Below are 13,322 nucleotides of genomic sequence, written 5' to 3'. Positions count from 1 at the left end.
CTGCTTTTTAGGTTTTTTAGCTTTTTGTTTTTTTCTTTTTTTGTCGTGTGCAGAAAATGATGTGTTCGCTTGCGATGTGGCGCCGCTACAAGATGCTCATGATTGTACCTTTTCGTTGCTGCGCATGCCCGCTGTACGCCATATACAGTATTGTGCGTTTTTATCGCTGACACATTCAAAAATTTTCCCGCCTCAACCGCTGGCTCATTTGCAGTGAAACTGCACACAGAGCTTGCGTATTATGGTAACTTTTGTATCGTAGCAAGTTTGACAATAGTACTTACTTAGTTCAGGCGCACATGATGCGAAAACGTAAGCGTCTACGACAGATCGGCGAGCCAAAACCCGCAGACGACGCTTTTTCGCTGAGAACCGGCAGTGGCGCTATCTGTTTTCGGCAGCGGAAAGCCTAGTCGGCCTAGACGTGACGCTTTCCGCTGCCGAAAAAAGATAGCGCAACTGCCGCCCTTCAGCGAAAAAGCGTCGTCTGCGGGTTTTGGTTGCCGATCTCTACGTAGACGATTATGTTTTCGCATCATGCACGGCTCAACTAAGTAAGTACCGTTGTCAAACTTGCTACGATACAAAAGTTACCATAATACGCAAGCTCTGTGTGCAGTTTCACCGCAAACGAGCCAGCGGTTGAGGCGGGGAAATTTTTGAAAGTGTCAGCGATAAGAACGCACAATACTGTATAGTCGCTCGCACAGCAATAAACTTTTGTTGAAGCAGCGCTTTGTGGTGTCTCCCCTCGTGTCCGTGTTCGTCTTGCGCTGTGAATGTTAGCAGTATTATTTTGTACTAGATCGCAGAATGTATAAATAAATAAATAAAATAAAAAACATGCTTTACCGCGAGCTCATTGCCGCATGTTTCATGGGCGCTTATCTTAGTTTGTCAGTTTGAAGTTATGTGCAAGCCGTGTGTCCTATGTGAAGGTGGCATAGATTCAATTCCTTGAAACATTCCTCGTGTGTACATGATTCTTATTCCCCATAACATTGGTTTTACTAGTTTGTTATTCACTTTGTTATCCAACAGAGACTGCCATTTTTAATGCGGCGAGTTGGGCGTGTTGGTACATGGTTTTCTGGAAAAGCAGCGCTAAACAGACGAGGACAGAGACGAGGCGACAAGGACGGGCGCCCGTCCTTGTCGCCTCGTCTCTGTCCTCGTCTGTTTAGCGCTGCTTTTCCAGACTGCCATTTTTCCCTTAGTTTACAATGTACCAACATCATGCAATCGTTATAAGGCATGTTTACTTCCCTAATTGCCTTGTTGTGAGCTGAACAACACACCAGACTACTCCCTCGTCGTCTCTATTTCGATCATGATCTGGGCACACAGCAGAATTTTATTTACTTCAGCTGCAGCTGTTGATATATTGTGTACAATGTCCCCAAGTAGCATGTCCCCATGTAGTGGCAGTGTGACAGCACGTCTAGAGTAAAGAGCTGCGAGTACGCTTAGGCAGCCTGTGTAAATAAGTTTGTTAAGTTTTCATTTATTATTTTTTTCTAATGCTGACAGAGACAGCGTAACATTCAGCAGTGAAGATTTATTTATTAATACCTCAGGGGTATTACATGAGGGGGTGGAACTTCAGCAGTAAATTTCTTCAATTGACGATCTGAATGACAATGAGTCGATCTGATCAACGATGGCGTTTGGCAGGTCATTCCACTCACTTGCTGTATGAACGAAAAATGATGACAGATGCGCAGAAGTGCGGGCAGGGGGAGGGTAGACTGCCTTCCCGTGGTTTGTGCGATTGGAGATGCGATGTGCGGGGCTGATAATGGAGTTGAGATGTGGATGATGATAGAATTTATGAAACAGACACAGTCTGGAAATTTTTCGGCGGTTCGCTAAAGTTGTGAGTTGAGCATTGCGTTTTAGTTGAGTTACACTTACATGATAAGAATAGGCTGAGAAAATGAAACGAGCTGAGCGATTCTGTACAGATTCGAGAGTAGTGGAAAGGTTATTTTGATGAGGGTCCCAGATCGCGCATGCATATTCTAATTTGGGACGGATAAGTGTTAAGTAAGCAAGGGATTTCACTGATGGGGGTGCTAGTCGCTAGGTTTGCAGACGACGACGACATTCTTAACCGGAAGGCAGGAGTCGCAGTTCTTCAACAGGGAAAACATCGAGGACGTCGTCATCTCGGAAGCCATATCCATGGTACCGTAGTGTTTAGCTACGACTCTCGGGGCTCACTTACTACAACAGTGTCTTTACGAGCGAAAAGTCGATGGCCAGACGTAGTGGTTAGATTATAGAAACGGTGTGCTTGTTCTCTCTATGCTTGTTCCTCTCAAGGCACATGGCATAATGTTTCTTGAAGGATGAGCAATGCACTAGTGTAGGCTAGGAGTCATATCTCGGCAAAATCAAAACTGCTCACTCAGGCTCACGCTCAAAAGTTTGGTCAACCTGTGGGCTCACTCAAACTCCTACTCTCATGGCCCGGGCTGAAACGAACACATGAACTCACGCTCATTTTGGCTCACAACTCACGACTTACTTAGATTTGTGACCCATCAGGGCTCACTCACGTCTTTCGACTCACGCGACTCATCTGGGCTCAGTCATTTCGACTCAAGGCTCATTTGGGTTCACTCACTTGTTTCGTCTCAAGAAGCACACATGCTCACTAAGCGCCCAAGTGACTTGCCCCTAAGCCGACCGAGACATGCGACAACGGACCCCGCCACGCAGCGACATGGCGAAACTTAGTCAAAGCTTCCAACACTGCCCCCTCCTGGCTCATTACCGCACCCACATACACTAACGAAGAAGAAGGGACAAAAAGGCCGTCTTCTATGCATCTTTTTTGGTTGCCTATAGACGTCGCCAAGCCACCTCACCCTTAAGTGTCCTCAGTCGCAGTAGTAAATCTTTCCTCCCCTGTGCTGTCAGCAAACGAGGCGGGGAAAAACGCTAAGCATGCACCATCATCCCGAAAACACAGATCCTGACCTGAACGTGAGTCCGGACTCTCGACCCAGATCATGATTTGAATGCAAGTCCAAACTCACTCATGACTCAGATCAGGATCTGAATGCGAGCTTGAGTGAGCCCTAGTGAGTCTGCCGACCTATGCTAGTAGTTGATGCTAAAGCCTTTCCATTTATGTTTACCATAATGCATAGCATTTTTTATGCATATCCGTTTACAACAAGTTAATGTGTTCAAAATGTGTAGGCTGTGCAAAATTAATATCTGTACGTTAGGAACCATCTTTCCTTTTCTTATTAAGCAGCCTGCCTGCAGTGCCCGTCACTGCGAGTAATGTCATGTAGAATGGTATGTATTAAACTTCGAAACAGCCTTTAGAAAGCTTGCACCCCTATGAGGAGTGCTCAAGCTTGGCATTTCGCATCAGTTAAAACTATATTTGCTCAGCGATTATAAGGGATTTGTTTCTAATCCTAACTGTATCGTCCTGGAGCGGGACGACAGGAATGGACAGCCAGTGTGTCTGGATAACAAAGAACGTGCTTGTTTATTCAGTGCTGATACTTATAGCCGAAGGTGGAAAAGGGTTAGTGAAAACAGAGGGCGAGGGATAAGCACGTGGTAAGGAAGCCTACAGAGATAGCTTGCGTGCTTTCATCTGATATGATACATCCTCCTTCTCAACAGCTGTTCACCGCCAAGCTCAACACCGCTGGCTTGTCTGCTGAAAGTGTTGGTCGTAACCCAGACGCTCTGGTGGTCGCATCTGTCGTGTTGTCCTTCGCAGTAGCTGAAGCGCTGACTGCTCAGCTGGCGTCAGTGGAGCCACAGGGGCAGTTGACGCCACACCTTGTGACGATGCCCTGTTGTCGCCGAAATCTTCGTCGTCTGATGAGTCATCAGACCATTGTTCCTTCGTAGCCAAAAGGTGTCGGCGGTTGCGCCGAAGAATGGTATTGTCCTCTGTGCGCACGTGAAAGGCCCGCGGACCGGCCGATCCAACCACCTTGACTTTTCGTGACCATGACTTGCCGTTCACACGTACCACGTCGTCGTTGCTCAGGCGTGGTAGAGCTCGCTCGTTGTGGCTTATCTGTCGGTGTTTTTTCACCCGTACAGTAGGCAGGGGATTGAAGTCCGGCACGGGTGTGCGCAGCCGCCTTCCTTGGAGCAGCTCGCCTGGAGACCGACCATCTTCAGTAGGACTTGCCCTGTAATTCAACATTCCCAGCCAGAAACACTCGCTAGCAGCTTTCGTTTTCTTTAGAATATGCGCTTCACGATTTGTACACCCTTTTCCGCGAGCCCGTTAGATTGAGGATATTCCGGGCTTGATGTCACATGTTTGAAATCATAAAGCTGCGCAAAAAGAGCGAACTCGTGGCTGCTGAACTGCGGGCCGTTATCTGTGCAAACCTCGGCAGGGATGCCGTACCGGGAAAATACTGCACCTAGCTTATCGACAACCGAACTGGCTGTCGTGTCGGGCAGCAGCTCCACCTCTGGGAAACTGGACATCAAGTCGTAGGCGCACAGATAATGTCTTCCGGAGTATTGAAAGAGGTCGACCCCGACACGGTGCCATGGTTGAGTAGGCGTTGCCCGAAGAATCAAAGGCTCTGATGGTTGCTTATAAGCATAAGTCTTGCACGTTGGACAACTTTCGATCAGAGACTGAATGTCAGAGTTTATGCTCGGCCAATAGACCATCTGCCTAGCCCTAGCTTTGCACTTCACCTGACCAAGATGACCTGCGTGAATCCGCTTTAGCATATCTCTGCGCATGCTTGTCGGAATTACTACTTTCGATCCTTTCAGGAGTATACCGTTGACCACGGAAAGTTCGGCAGCCACCGGTTTCAGTGGACCGTCCACAGTCTCTCCCCTCGCTAGCTTCCGCAGCACTACGCCAAGGTACGGATCGTTAGCAGTTTCTCGTGCAAGTTTCGTGGCTGTCTGTTCACTCACGAGTGCTGACACAACCGTCACCGCGTGAACTTCGACGTTGCACGTGTCTGCAGGTGCCTTGTGGTCAGGAGCAGGAGACCGGGACAGCATATCAGCCAGGGCCATCTGTTTGCCGGGAACAAAGGTGAGGGTGTAATCGTATTTGAGCAATCGAAGGAAAAAACGTTGCACCGTGGGCGGCATGTCGGCTATGCCTTTCTTCGATATGTTTATCAGCGGTCTGTGGTCACTCTCGAGGATGTGTGGGCGGCCATAAACAAAATGATTGAACTTTTCGCAACCGAACACCAAAGCCAATGCCTCTTTTTCAATCTGTGAATATCTTTGTTCGGATTCGGTCAGCGCTCTTGACGCATACGCTACTGGTTTCCAGCAATCCCCGTGACGTTGTAAGAGCGCCGAGCCAACGCCACTTTGAGAAGCATCTGCAGTCACTTTTGTCTGCAAGCATGGGTCAAATATGGCAAGCACTGGTGCTTCGCTCAACTCTTGGCATATAGCTTGCCACTCGTTTTCGTGATTCGATGTCCAATAGAAAATGGAGTCTTGTTTGAGTAGAGAACGAAGCGTTGACGTGCGCTGTGAAAGTGACGGCAGATACTTGCCGAAGTTGTTAACGACCCCGAGCAACCTCTGTACCGCCAATTTGTCTTGAGGCTTGGGCATTTTCAGAAGACCATCCACGAGATCGGGATTGGGCCTAATGCCCTTGTGGCTAATGATGTCTCCCAAGAACAAGACTTCTTGTACGCCGAACTTGCACTTGGATGCATTAAACGTTAGGCCCGCTTCTTCAGCTGCTTTAAGTGCACTGCGCAGCCTCTGGTCGTGTTCCGCCCTTGTCGCACCCCAAATCAGCACATCATCCACGTACACGCGTACGCCTGGGAGGCCATCGAAAACCTCGTTGAGGGCCTTCTGAAACACCTCGCTAGCTGATGCCACGCCGAATGGAAGTCGAAGAAACCGATATCGGCCGAAGGGGGTAGCAAATGTGCAGATCTTGGATGATTGCTCATCTAGTGGGATTTGGTGAAATCCAGCATTTGCGTCGAGATGCGAGAAAAACTTCGCGCCTGCCAAGTCCGCTTCAATGTCTTCGCGGCGAGGCATTTGGTAGTGTTCTCTCTTCAAGCTTTCATTTATGCGTCTCGGGTCCATGCAAACTCTCAACTTGCCGTCTTTTTTTAACACAATGACAAGCGGGCTTACCCAGTCTGTAGGGCTGCTGACCTTCTGGATGATGCCTTCCTTTTCCATCCGGTCCAGTTCCGCACGGAGAGGCTCTCGCAGTGACAGGGGAACCCTTCGAGCTGGCTGGACGACTGGCAGGGCTTCCTTGTGCAGTACGATCTTGTATTCACGTGGGGCGCGTCCTATCCCGTGGAAAAGCCGTGGGAATTCCTTGACGATCGGTTCAGCTTGGGTCATCGTCACGTTTTCTACAGCGCGCTGGACGATCCTTAGCTTCTCGCTGGTTGCCAAGCCCAAGATAGCACTGTGGTCTTTCTTTACAACAAAAAATTCAGCCCACACCTTATGGTCGCCAGCCGTCACGGGTGCTGAAAACTTGCCGATATGTTTGATAACGTTACCCCCGTAGGATCTCAGAACGGCGCCGCTTGGCATCAGGGTAATGGCCTTAAGCTTGCGGAACATAGAGAGCGGCAAAACGTTCGCCTGCGACCCTGTATCAACCTTGAACCTCACGTTTTGGCCTTGAATGCATGCGTCCACTTGCCAGTCACGTTCTCTGTTAGCGCTGCCGACAGCGACGTCCAGCACCTCGAAGTCGTCGCTTTCATGCTGTACTTCGTAGACGTCATCTTGTTTCCTGCAGCAAGACGCGAAATGGTTTTGCCCATTACACGAGTAACAGGTTTTTCCGTAGGCTGGGCAGCATCTCGAAGCATGTCTGCGGTTGCACCGCGTACAATTTGGGTCGCGCCTGGACCCTGTCTGAGCACTCTTCCTGGCCGTAACAGCGCTCATATCAAGCTCTTCATTTGCCTTCCCCCAGACTTCGTTTTGGCGAGCTGAAGTCTCTGCCGCCTTGCATAAGGTGACAGCTGCTCCCAAGGTCAGGTTTTTGTCCCTGAGCATCTTCTCTCGAAGCTTTGGCGAATTGGTTCCGAACACAACTTGGTCGCGCACCATATCATCTGTTATGGCCCCGAAGTTGCATTGCTGCGCTTGTCTCTTTAGGGCACGTACAAACTGCTCGAAAGGTTCCGCCTCGCCCTGACGACGTGAACGGAAGACGTACCTTTCGTGGATTTCGTTTTGTTGCTCCACGCAGTATTCTTCGAATTTGGCAATCACGGTGGCGTAGTCTTCCTTGCTGTCTTCCTCGGTGCACACAAAGTTGTTGAAAACGTCCAAGGCATCCTCTCCAGCAACGCTGAGCAGCAGGGCCGTCTTTGCCGCCTCCGATCTTGGCTTGTCGGTGCATGCCATGGCTTGAAGAAAAAATTCGAACTTCTGACGAAACAGCCTCCAGTTCCTTCCTCCATCGGCGGTCAAACGCAGCGGTTCGGGCGGCCTTAGGTGCTCCATGGCGTCAATCCTTACGTTCGGCTAGCCCCGGAAGCTGTCGTTTTAACTGGTCGCCTTCACCCCACTTCTGACACCATGTATCGTCCTGGAGCGGGACGACAGGAATGGACAGCCAGTGTGTCTGGATAACAAAGAACGTGCTTGTTTATTCAGTGCTGATACTTATAGCCGAAGGTGGAAAGGGGTTAGTGAAAACAGAGGGCGAGGGATAAGCACGTGGTAAGGAAGCCTACAGAGATAGCTTGCGTGCTTTCATCTGATATGATACACTAATGAAATTGAATGTAGCTTGAAGACCGCTTCCGTTTTAATACGTGCAGCATAGTGTCATCTTCTACCTGGTGATCCTGCTGCACAATGTGGACTCCAAGGTCCCGAGCCTGGTTCCTTTACTTCAAGTGAGTTCTGAAACTGCATCATTTTCTGAACTTGTAATTTTGGGCAGAATGATACCAGAAGTATTGTGTGTATATTGCTATCACTGGAACAATTTAATGATTTGTCAGATCCTTATCATTGCCTCTGGTTAGATTTATATGCTCACTATAAGCACGATAGCCCGGATTTGATTGGTGGCTCTGAATGGCTCACATGCTTTGGTGAAGACTGGATATACTTACATTGAATAATCGCCCTATAGTAGCTGAAGACAGAAGGTAAAAAGGTTGGAATGAGAACGTGGAATTTGAATGCTAGGCCCACTTCAGGTTTCCTGGTGGTTCTCCTTTTGTTATTTTCTGCTCGAAAGATCATGGTACAGGTGCAATGGCTATCAGTATGCTCAACGTCTTCATAAAGTGTTGTCAACTGAAAACAGTGAGAAGCTCTTCAGTTTTTCAAACTTTAGTTGCTGCTCGTATTGCCAGTTGAAATTAGTGTGCAGAACAAAAATCTATAGATAATTTCGGTGCATGTATGCCTAATGTGGTAAAAAAATCATGGTAAAAAAGTTACCATGGCACCAAACCTCATTCAAGGTTTGATGCCATGGTAAAGTGCCTGCATTAGCTGCTAAACACTTGCTTTTTACTACAGAACACCATGCCAAGGCTGGATGCTCTGAAGATGGTCTACCGTGGCATTCACGACACCTCTTGGAGCCTACAGCAGTGAGGCCTTGTCCATGTCCTCCAGTCGCAACCCCCTGTGTCAACTTTTGCCAACCGGTTTACAACGAAGTCTGTTCGCATGTTCAAAGGACAGGCCATGTTGACTTTGTATTATTTCGTATATATTTTTTATGCTATCTTGCAAATCCTTCCTGAGTGGCACTCATTACAAGTGATGCCCCCATTTTTATTTATTAAACCCTAATCCAGTAGAGTTGTGAAACTTGCCAAGTTTTTACCCGTCTTTGTATATAGTGAAGTGCACACATTTTTAGGTTTCATATTTGGACCAATGTGCAACATATCAATTGTGTGTGTTCTGTTTGAATCATAGGAAGGACGGCTGGTTTAGTGTGGAACACCCGCATGTCTTCAGAATGAGTTGAGGGGTATACAGTTTTGATGACCGTGTCATTTTTTCATGTATTATTGTTCTTTGAAACAAAGCGTTTGCCAAAGAACTTGCATCACCAAAATGTCATCATGCACATGGCATTCACTTGCTTATGTCGGTTGCTAAATCAATACCTCTGGAATCTTGCTCATCAATTTCATCATCAAGCATACCTTCTCTAGGACTTACAGTGTACTGCAATGCCTGTACTTCCAGTCTGTAACAATGGTTGACTTAAGCCTCTGCTCATCATAGTTTTTCATTTTAAGTGCTCCAAAATTTTCCAACAATTGCATTGTAAGTTTCACACCTTCATGGGTTATGAGGTAAGAAACAAAGATTGCATTGCCTTCTTTTGCCAACCAACTTGAAGGCACTGAACTCGAACCTTTATTGTGGTGTTTTCCAATGTGTTTTATGAAATCCAGTTTGATATCTTGCCAAGAACTCCCGAAACGCACCTGAAATAAAAAGTAGACCATGTTACTCGCTGCACTGGCCACAGATCTTAACAGACCGGGGTGAAGAAAGCGCCAACTTAAATAGACACTGAGGCCAACGCCATTCAGTTAATGCTCTCTACAAATAATCACTCTTAGGCTCTTTCTGGATATGTTGACTTTGTCTGGCAGCAAGACACATTTATTGGTGAGGAAATTGGATTTAAGAGCTTGTAGAGCTAAGCTTACTGTGAAAGCTGTTATAGCTTTGGTTTAGCCATCTTCGTTGTTATTGATGCTAGCTTAAAAATTCTTGCGTTGAGGTTGACAAGTGATGAAATGCCTATCTCTCGTCTGCTTTACGTAATCTCATTTAATATACTGCATAGTCCGTTTAAGAGAAAGCCTAGCTGTGCTAATGCGAATTAGCGAAATATGATCTGGCCACCCATTGCTTCTCACCCTCTCTCTATCTTCCCTCTCACAATTTCCCTCCTCTCTCCTAAGCATGGAGAAGTAGGTTTCCCTCTCTCCACTTTGCCGCTGTTGGCAGGTGGCCATTGAATTAAATTAATTTCACTCAATAATTAAAGTCTTACAGCTGACGCTGTAGATTCTGCGGTAAATGCAGGCTTATATAGCTAAACCAAAGCTATAACAGCTTTCAATATAAAAATCTTCCTGCCAGTCAATTCAGACCCGTAATGCCCACACCGAAAAGGATGGGCTGCCACTGTTTTGAAGTGAATGACTGTGTAGCACAGCGTCTGGGATCCGCATCGAAAGAACGGTGTCCACGCATGCATTTTACTTGCGAAATCGACCGGTAATGGCGACGCATGCATCTAGTCTTTTCTAGCTTATAAAAGTGCCATTTCTGGTGATAGCGGTCTCTTTGTAGAACTTGGTATCTTGTCACTACAGCCAACTTCTAGTTGTCCTCGGTGTCCCTTTAAGTTTGTGGCTATTTGTACAAGACATGGCAAAACAAGACGTGTGCAAGGTTCTCCGATAGCCTAACACCCTGACTCATTTGTCTGCAAAAGAAAAATTAGTCGGTCATAAACGTGGTAGAAACAGTGTCGAGATCTACTGGTGTCAATGCCAGCCAACTACCTTTTGTGCCTAAATTACATTCCAAGCCAGCTGGTATCCACTTCTAATAGGTTCTACACTTAATGCTATGATGCAGCATCCAGCAATGTATTGTGAATTCCGGTATACAGTCCACAGACTGTACATGTTTAAAAGTTAAAATTTTGGGCCTTGTGGACAATTTATAGGCGTGGACTATACAGCATTTTCAGTAAAGTCCAATAGAGCTCAATGCGAATCTATGTACCGCTTGCAGGTTATATAACGAGTACGGATTATCTAGTAAAAAAAAAAAAATTACACCTGATGCAGACTGTATGCCGGAAATTACAGTAACATGCCTTGGGAAAGATGAGATCACACTTAAGAATGTTTTTCCAGTTAAGTGTTAGAGTGTTCTGTAGAACTGGTGAATGTTTAAAAATATGCTGCCTAGTAAGTGGCCCAGTCTGACGGCTTTGGAAGTTGACTTATTCTCATTAATCTTAAGGCTCATTAAAGGCCACACTTAACATTTGAGATGACAAGTGAGCTTGTTTTCCTTCTTTATCGTTAAGTGTGCAACATTTGGGAATTTTTCAGGTAAGTGAGCTTGCCGTGAAGCTTTACTATTAATACTGTCATGTTTTATGGTAACACACTTTTGGAGAAATACTTTGAGGCAACGTTTTATCAGTAGACAGTAAAGGAGTAATTTCAGAGTTACATTTAAGTTGCATTACACTTTATTGGTGTCATTTGGCCTAGGAATGCTATGGGTGCTCATTTTTGTTATTTGTGCTTGAGTTTTCATTCCTCTGTCCTGTTGAGAAAACAAAATCTGGCTTGTTGCTGATTTTGTCTTTTTTACCAGGCGTAATGAGTAGTCAGATTATTGTGTTACAGAGTTGACAGAATATGAGTATTAATACTGATGATGATTATTTTATACTTCATATATGTGTTGTTTTCAGTTTCAGGGCTGATATATTAGATCATCAGTGTTGTGAGTACCTGGAACTAATGTTGCTCTGTAGATTTGTGATTAAATCATGTTGTTTATAAGAAACTTTCTGCAGTCTCATTGTTTTTTAATTGGAATATGTATGTGCCTTATTTTGGCATTTTATGCATTCTTTAGTATAGTTACTGCTTAGCTTTTGGATATTCATAGTGAATATACAGTGACAACTACTGCTCCCTGAGCTAAAAAAGAAAGCAGCACTGTGTCCTGGTTGTGCATGTAAGTATACTATTTCACTGGGTTTATCCAAAGAACCTCAGGTGGTTGAAATTAATCAATGGTCCTCCACTGCGGTGTCTCTGATAGCCGACATGAAGATTGCAATGTCGTGCCAACTATACCATGCCGTCATGACAGAATACTTCCCGCTGCAATTACCTTTTCAATGTGTGCAGTATTCCACTGCCTTCTGTGGATGCTGGAGCAAGACAGCGGCCGAACTGATCAATGGCCCTAGGCCCCATACCATCTCGGAGAATGGTATTGTCGAGGATGATGATGGTGCCATCTTGCACTTGTTCCGAGGCGTTCACAGCTTGAAGAATCGCTCTGTAGATTGGGTCGGGTATGTTGTATCTGCTGATGGTGAGTTTGCGCCTGGAATAACTTGGCCTCTGAAAATGGTTTTCACGTACATCAAAATCACTGCTCCAAGTGCCCCCTAGTTCTACAAGGCCTTACCACTTGACGGAAGCTGCTCTGAACTTCGTACGGCGTTGTGCGCAGCAGGTCACGCTTGGACTGTCCGCGTAAAGCTGCGCGTGTATCCGAAAGCTTTTTCTGGCGGTTGTGTGCAGGCAGCCTGATTTTGCGTCTCGCCTCATCACTCAGCGGCGGTTCCTGCTCCAATGGCGTCGGCAGGGAGCTGTCAGTTGAGAGTCCTGTGGGAAGATGTCCTCATGCTTTTGAAGCTGTTTTTTCGAGAGGAAAAAAATGAGAAGAGTTCACTGAAACGAGATCGCTAACCTTCACTACTCGAGACGCTGGGGGCCATCTGTGCTGTAGGTGGCAGATCGACGTGCTTTTTCTGGATGCGCAGCAGAAACTGGTGATGGTAGGGTTCGTACGTCACCCCGTCTTTCTCGAAGAATATTAGCCCACTCAGCTTCCACTCGGACAGTTCTTCGCGGTACCTGTTAAGGCTTAACTAGTGTCAAGCGGACGCGCACTTGAGTGCGAAATGTAGCACGGGCAAGAAAAGGATACGAATGTTTACGGCAAATTCTGCCGTGGAAAGACTCGAAGGGCATTGTCCCTCGCGTGACATCTGTACTATGGACTCAATAATACCCTGTGTAGGAAAAGAAAATTGTTAGGAAGTGAACCAATGAAACCGGTAGATGAGGACCTGACCTGTTCGTGGTGCAATATGTCGGCGCTGTCAGGCGGCCTGTATAAGAAAAAACAACCTCTGGTTAGAGTTGTACATATTAAGAGGATTCCTTTCGACGACCTTGATTTCTCACCATTCAAGTTTGAACTTGTACACGATCTCTTCATGCCAACAAAGTTTGTAATGAACGCTCATTGTTGCGCTTCTTGACCGTCGTCTGCTTGCAGAGCTCAGCCGGCTCAGCGGCTGGTCATAGCGTTTGAAAAAATATATATATGTATAAAAAGTTGCAGATTGTGCATTATTTGGACCTGCTAAACAAAATACTTACCATTTTACCAACTGAAAAAGAATATTTACTGACTCTTATCAAACACGCTGCAGAAACGCAGAATCATAGAAGGTTTCTTGCTCTACGCACAGAAAATACCAGTTTGAGAAAAGCCAACATGAGCCAAGA

At 46.3% G+C, this 13,322-nt stretch overlaps 2 protein-coding genes and 1 long non-coding RNA gene across 4 annotated transcripts in view; 1 reads left to right on the top strand and 2 right to left on the bottom strand.

Annotated features, from left to right (window-relative positions):
* LOC144113904 (uncharacterized) overlaps positions 1 to 364 on the bottom strand; it is a 41,294-nt gene extending 40,930 nt beyond the window's left edge. Inside the window, exon 1 of the long non-coding RNA XR_013310906.1 lies at positions 285 to 364. This is a non-coding gene — a long non-coding RNA (uncharacterized LOC144113904). The remainder of the gene's footprint in view (positions 1 to 284) is intronic.
* A 39-nt stretch (positions 365 to 403) lies between these two features.
* Positions 404 to 11,574, top strand: LOC144113896 (uncharacterized). Of its 2 annotated transcripts, XM_077647280.1 has the most exons (7): positions 404 to 1,046; positions 1,199 to 2,187; positions 4,084 to 4,177; positions 4,783 to 4,878; positions 4,986 to 5,056; positions 7,809 to 7,886; positions 8,524 to 11,574. In XM_077647280.1, exons 2-6 carry the CDS (start codon positions 2,067 to 2,069, stop codon positions 7,811 to 7,813), a joined length of 387 nt encoding a protein of 128 aa, XP_077503406.1. In that variant the 5' UTR covers positions 404 to 1,046; positions 1,199 to 2,066; the 3' UTR covers positions 7,814 to 7,886; positions 8,524 to 11,574. The 2 variants fall into 2 exon arrangements, with proteins under 2 accessions (XP_077503406.1, XP_077503407.1); XM_077647281.1 differs by lacking the exons at positions 1,199 to 2,187; positions 4,084 to 4,177 and having other exon boundaries at positions 404 to 554.
* On the bottom strand, positions 9,337 to 13,321 carry LOC144113887 (uncharacterized). The gene is made up of 8 exons (XM_077647264.1): positions 13,194 to 13,321; positions 12,996 to 13,108; positions 12,883 to 12,919; positions 12,736 to 12,820; positions 12,496 to 12,651; positions 12,211 to 12,410; positions 11,908 to 12,143; positions 9,337 to 9,452 (listed from the first exon to the last, which is right to left on the bottom strand). Exons 1-8 carry the CDS (start codon positions 13,194 to 13,196, stop codon positions 9,407 to 9,409), a joined length of 876 nt encoding a protein of 291 aa, XP_077503390.1. The 5' UTR covers positions 13,197 to 13,321; the 3' UTR covers positions 9,337 to 9,406.
* Between the last annotated feature and the right edge of the window lies 1 nt (position 13,322).

Source organism: Amblyomma americanum, chromosome 1, assembly GCF_052857255.1.
Source record: "Amblyomma americanum isolate KBUSLIRL-KWMA chromosome 1, ASM5285725v1, whole genome shotgun sequence".
NCBI lineage: Eukaryota > Metazoa > Arthropoda > Arachnida > Ixodida > Ixodidae > Amblyomma > Amblyomma americanum.
Note: the sequence above shows the minus strand (reverse complement) of the source record. Positions and strands in the feature narration are given on the sequence as shown.

Bases quoted from the DNA above. Each gene is read 5' to 3' on its own strand.
- LOC144113896 (XM_077647280.1), top strand. From the start codon at position 2,067: ATGGGGGTGCTAGTCGCTAGGTTTGCAGACGACGACGACATTCTTAAC. The intron at 2,188-4,083 runs GTACCGTAGTGT...TCACCCGTACAG, and splicing joins TCTCGGAAGCCATATCCATG to TAGGCAGGGGATTGAAGTCC. The intron at 4,879-4,985 runs GTACGGATCGTT...ACGTGTCTGCAG, and splicing joins TTCCGCAGCACTACGCCAAG to GTGCCTTGTGGTCAGGAGCA.
- LOC144113887 (XM_077647264.1), bottom strand. The intron at 12,821-12,882 runs GTCAGGTCCTCA...TTTCCTACACAG, and splicing joins ACATATTGCACCACGAACAG to GGTATTATTGAGTCCATAGT. The intron at 12,652-12,735 runs GTATCCTTTTCT...GGTACCGCGAAG, and splicing joins AGAATTTGCCGTAAACATTC to AACTGTCCGAGTGGAAGCTG.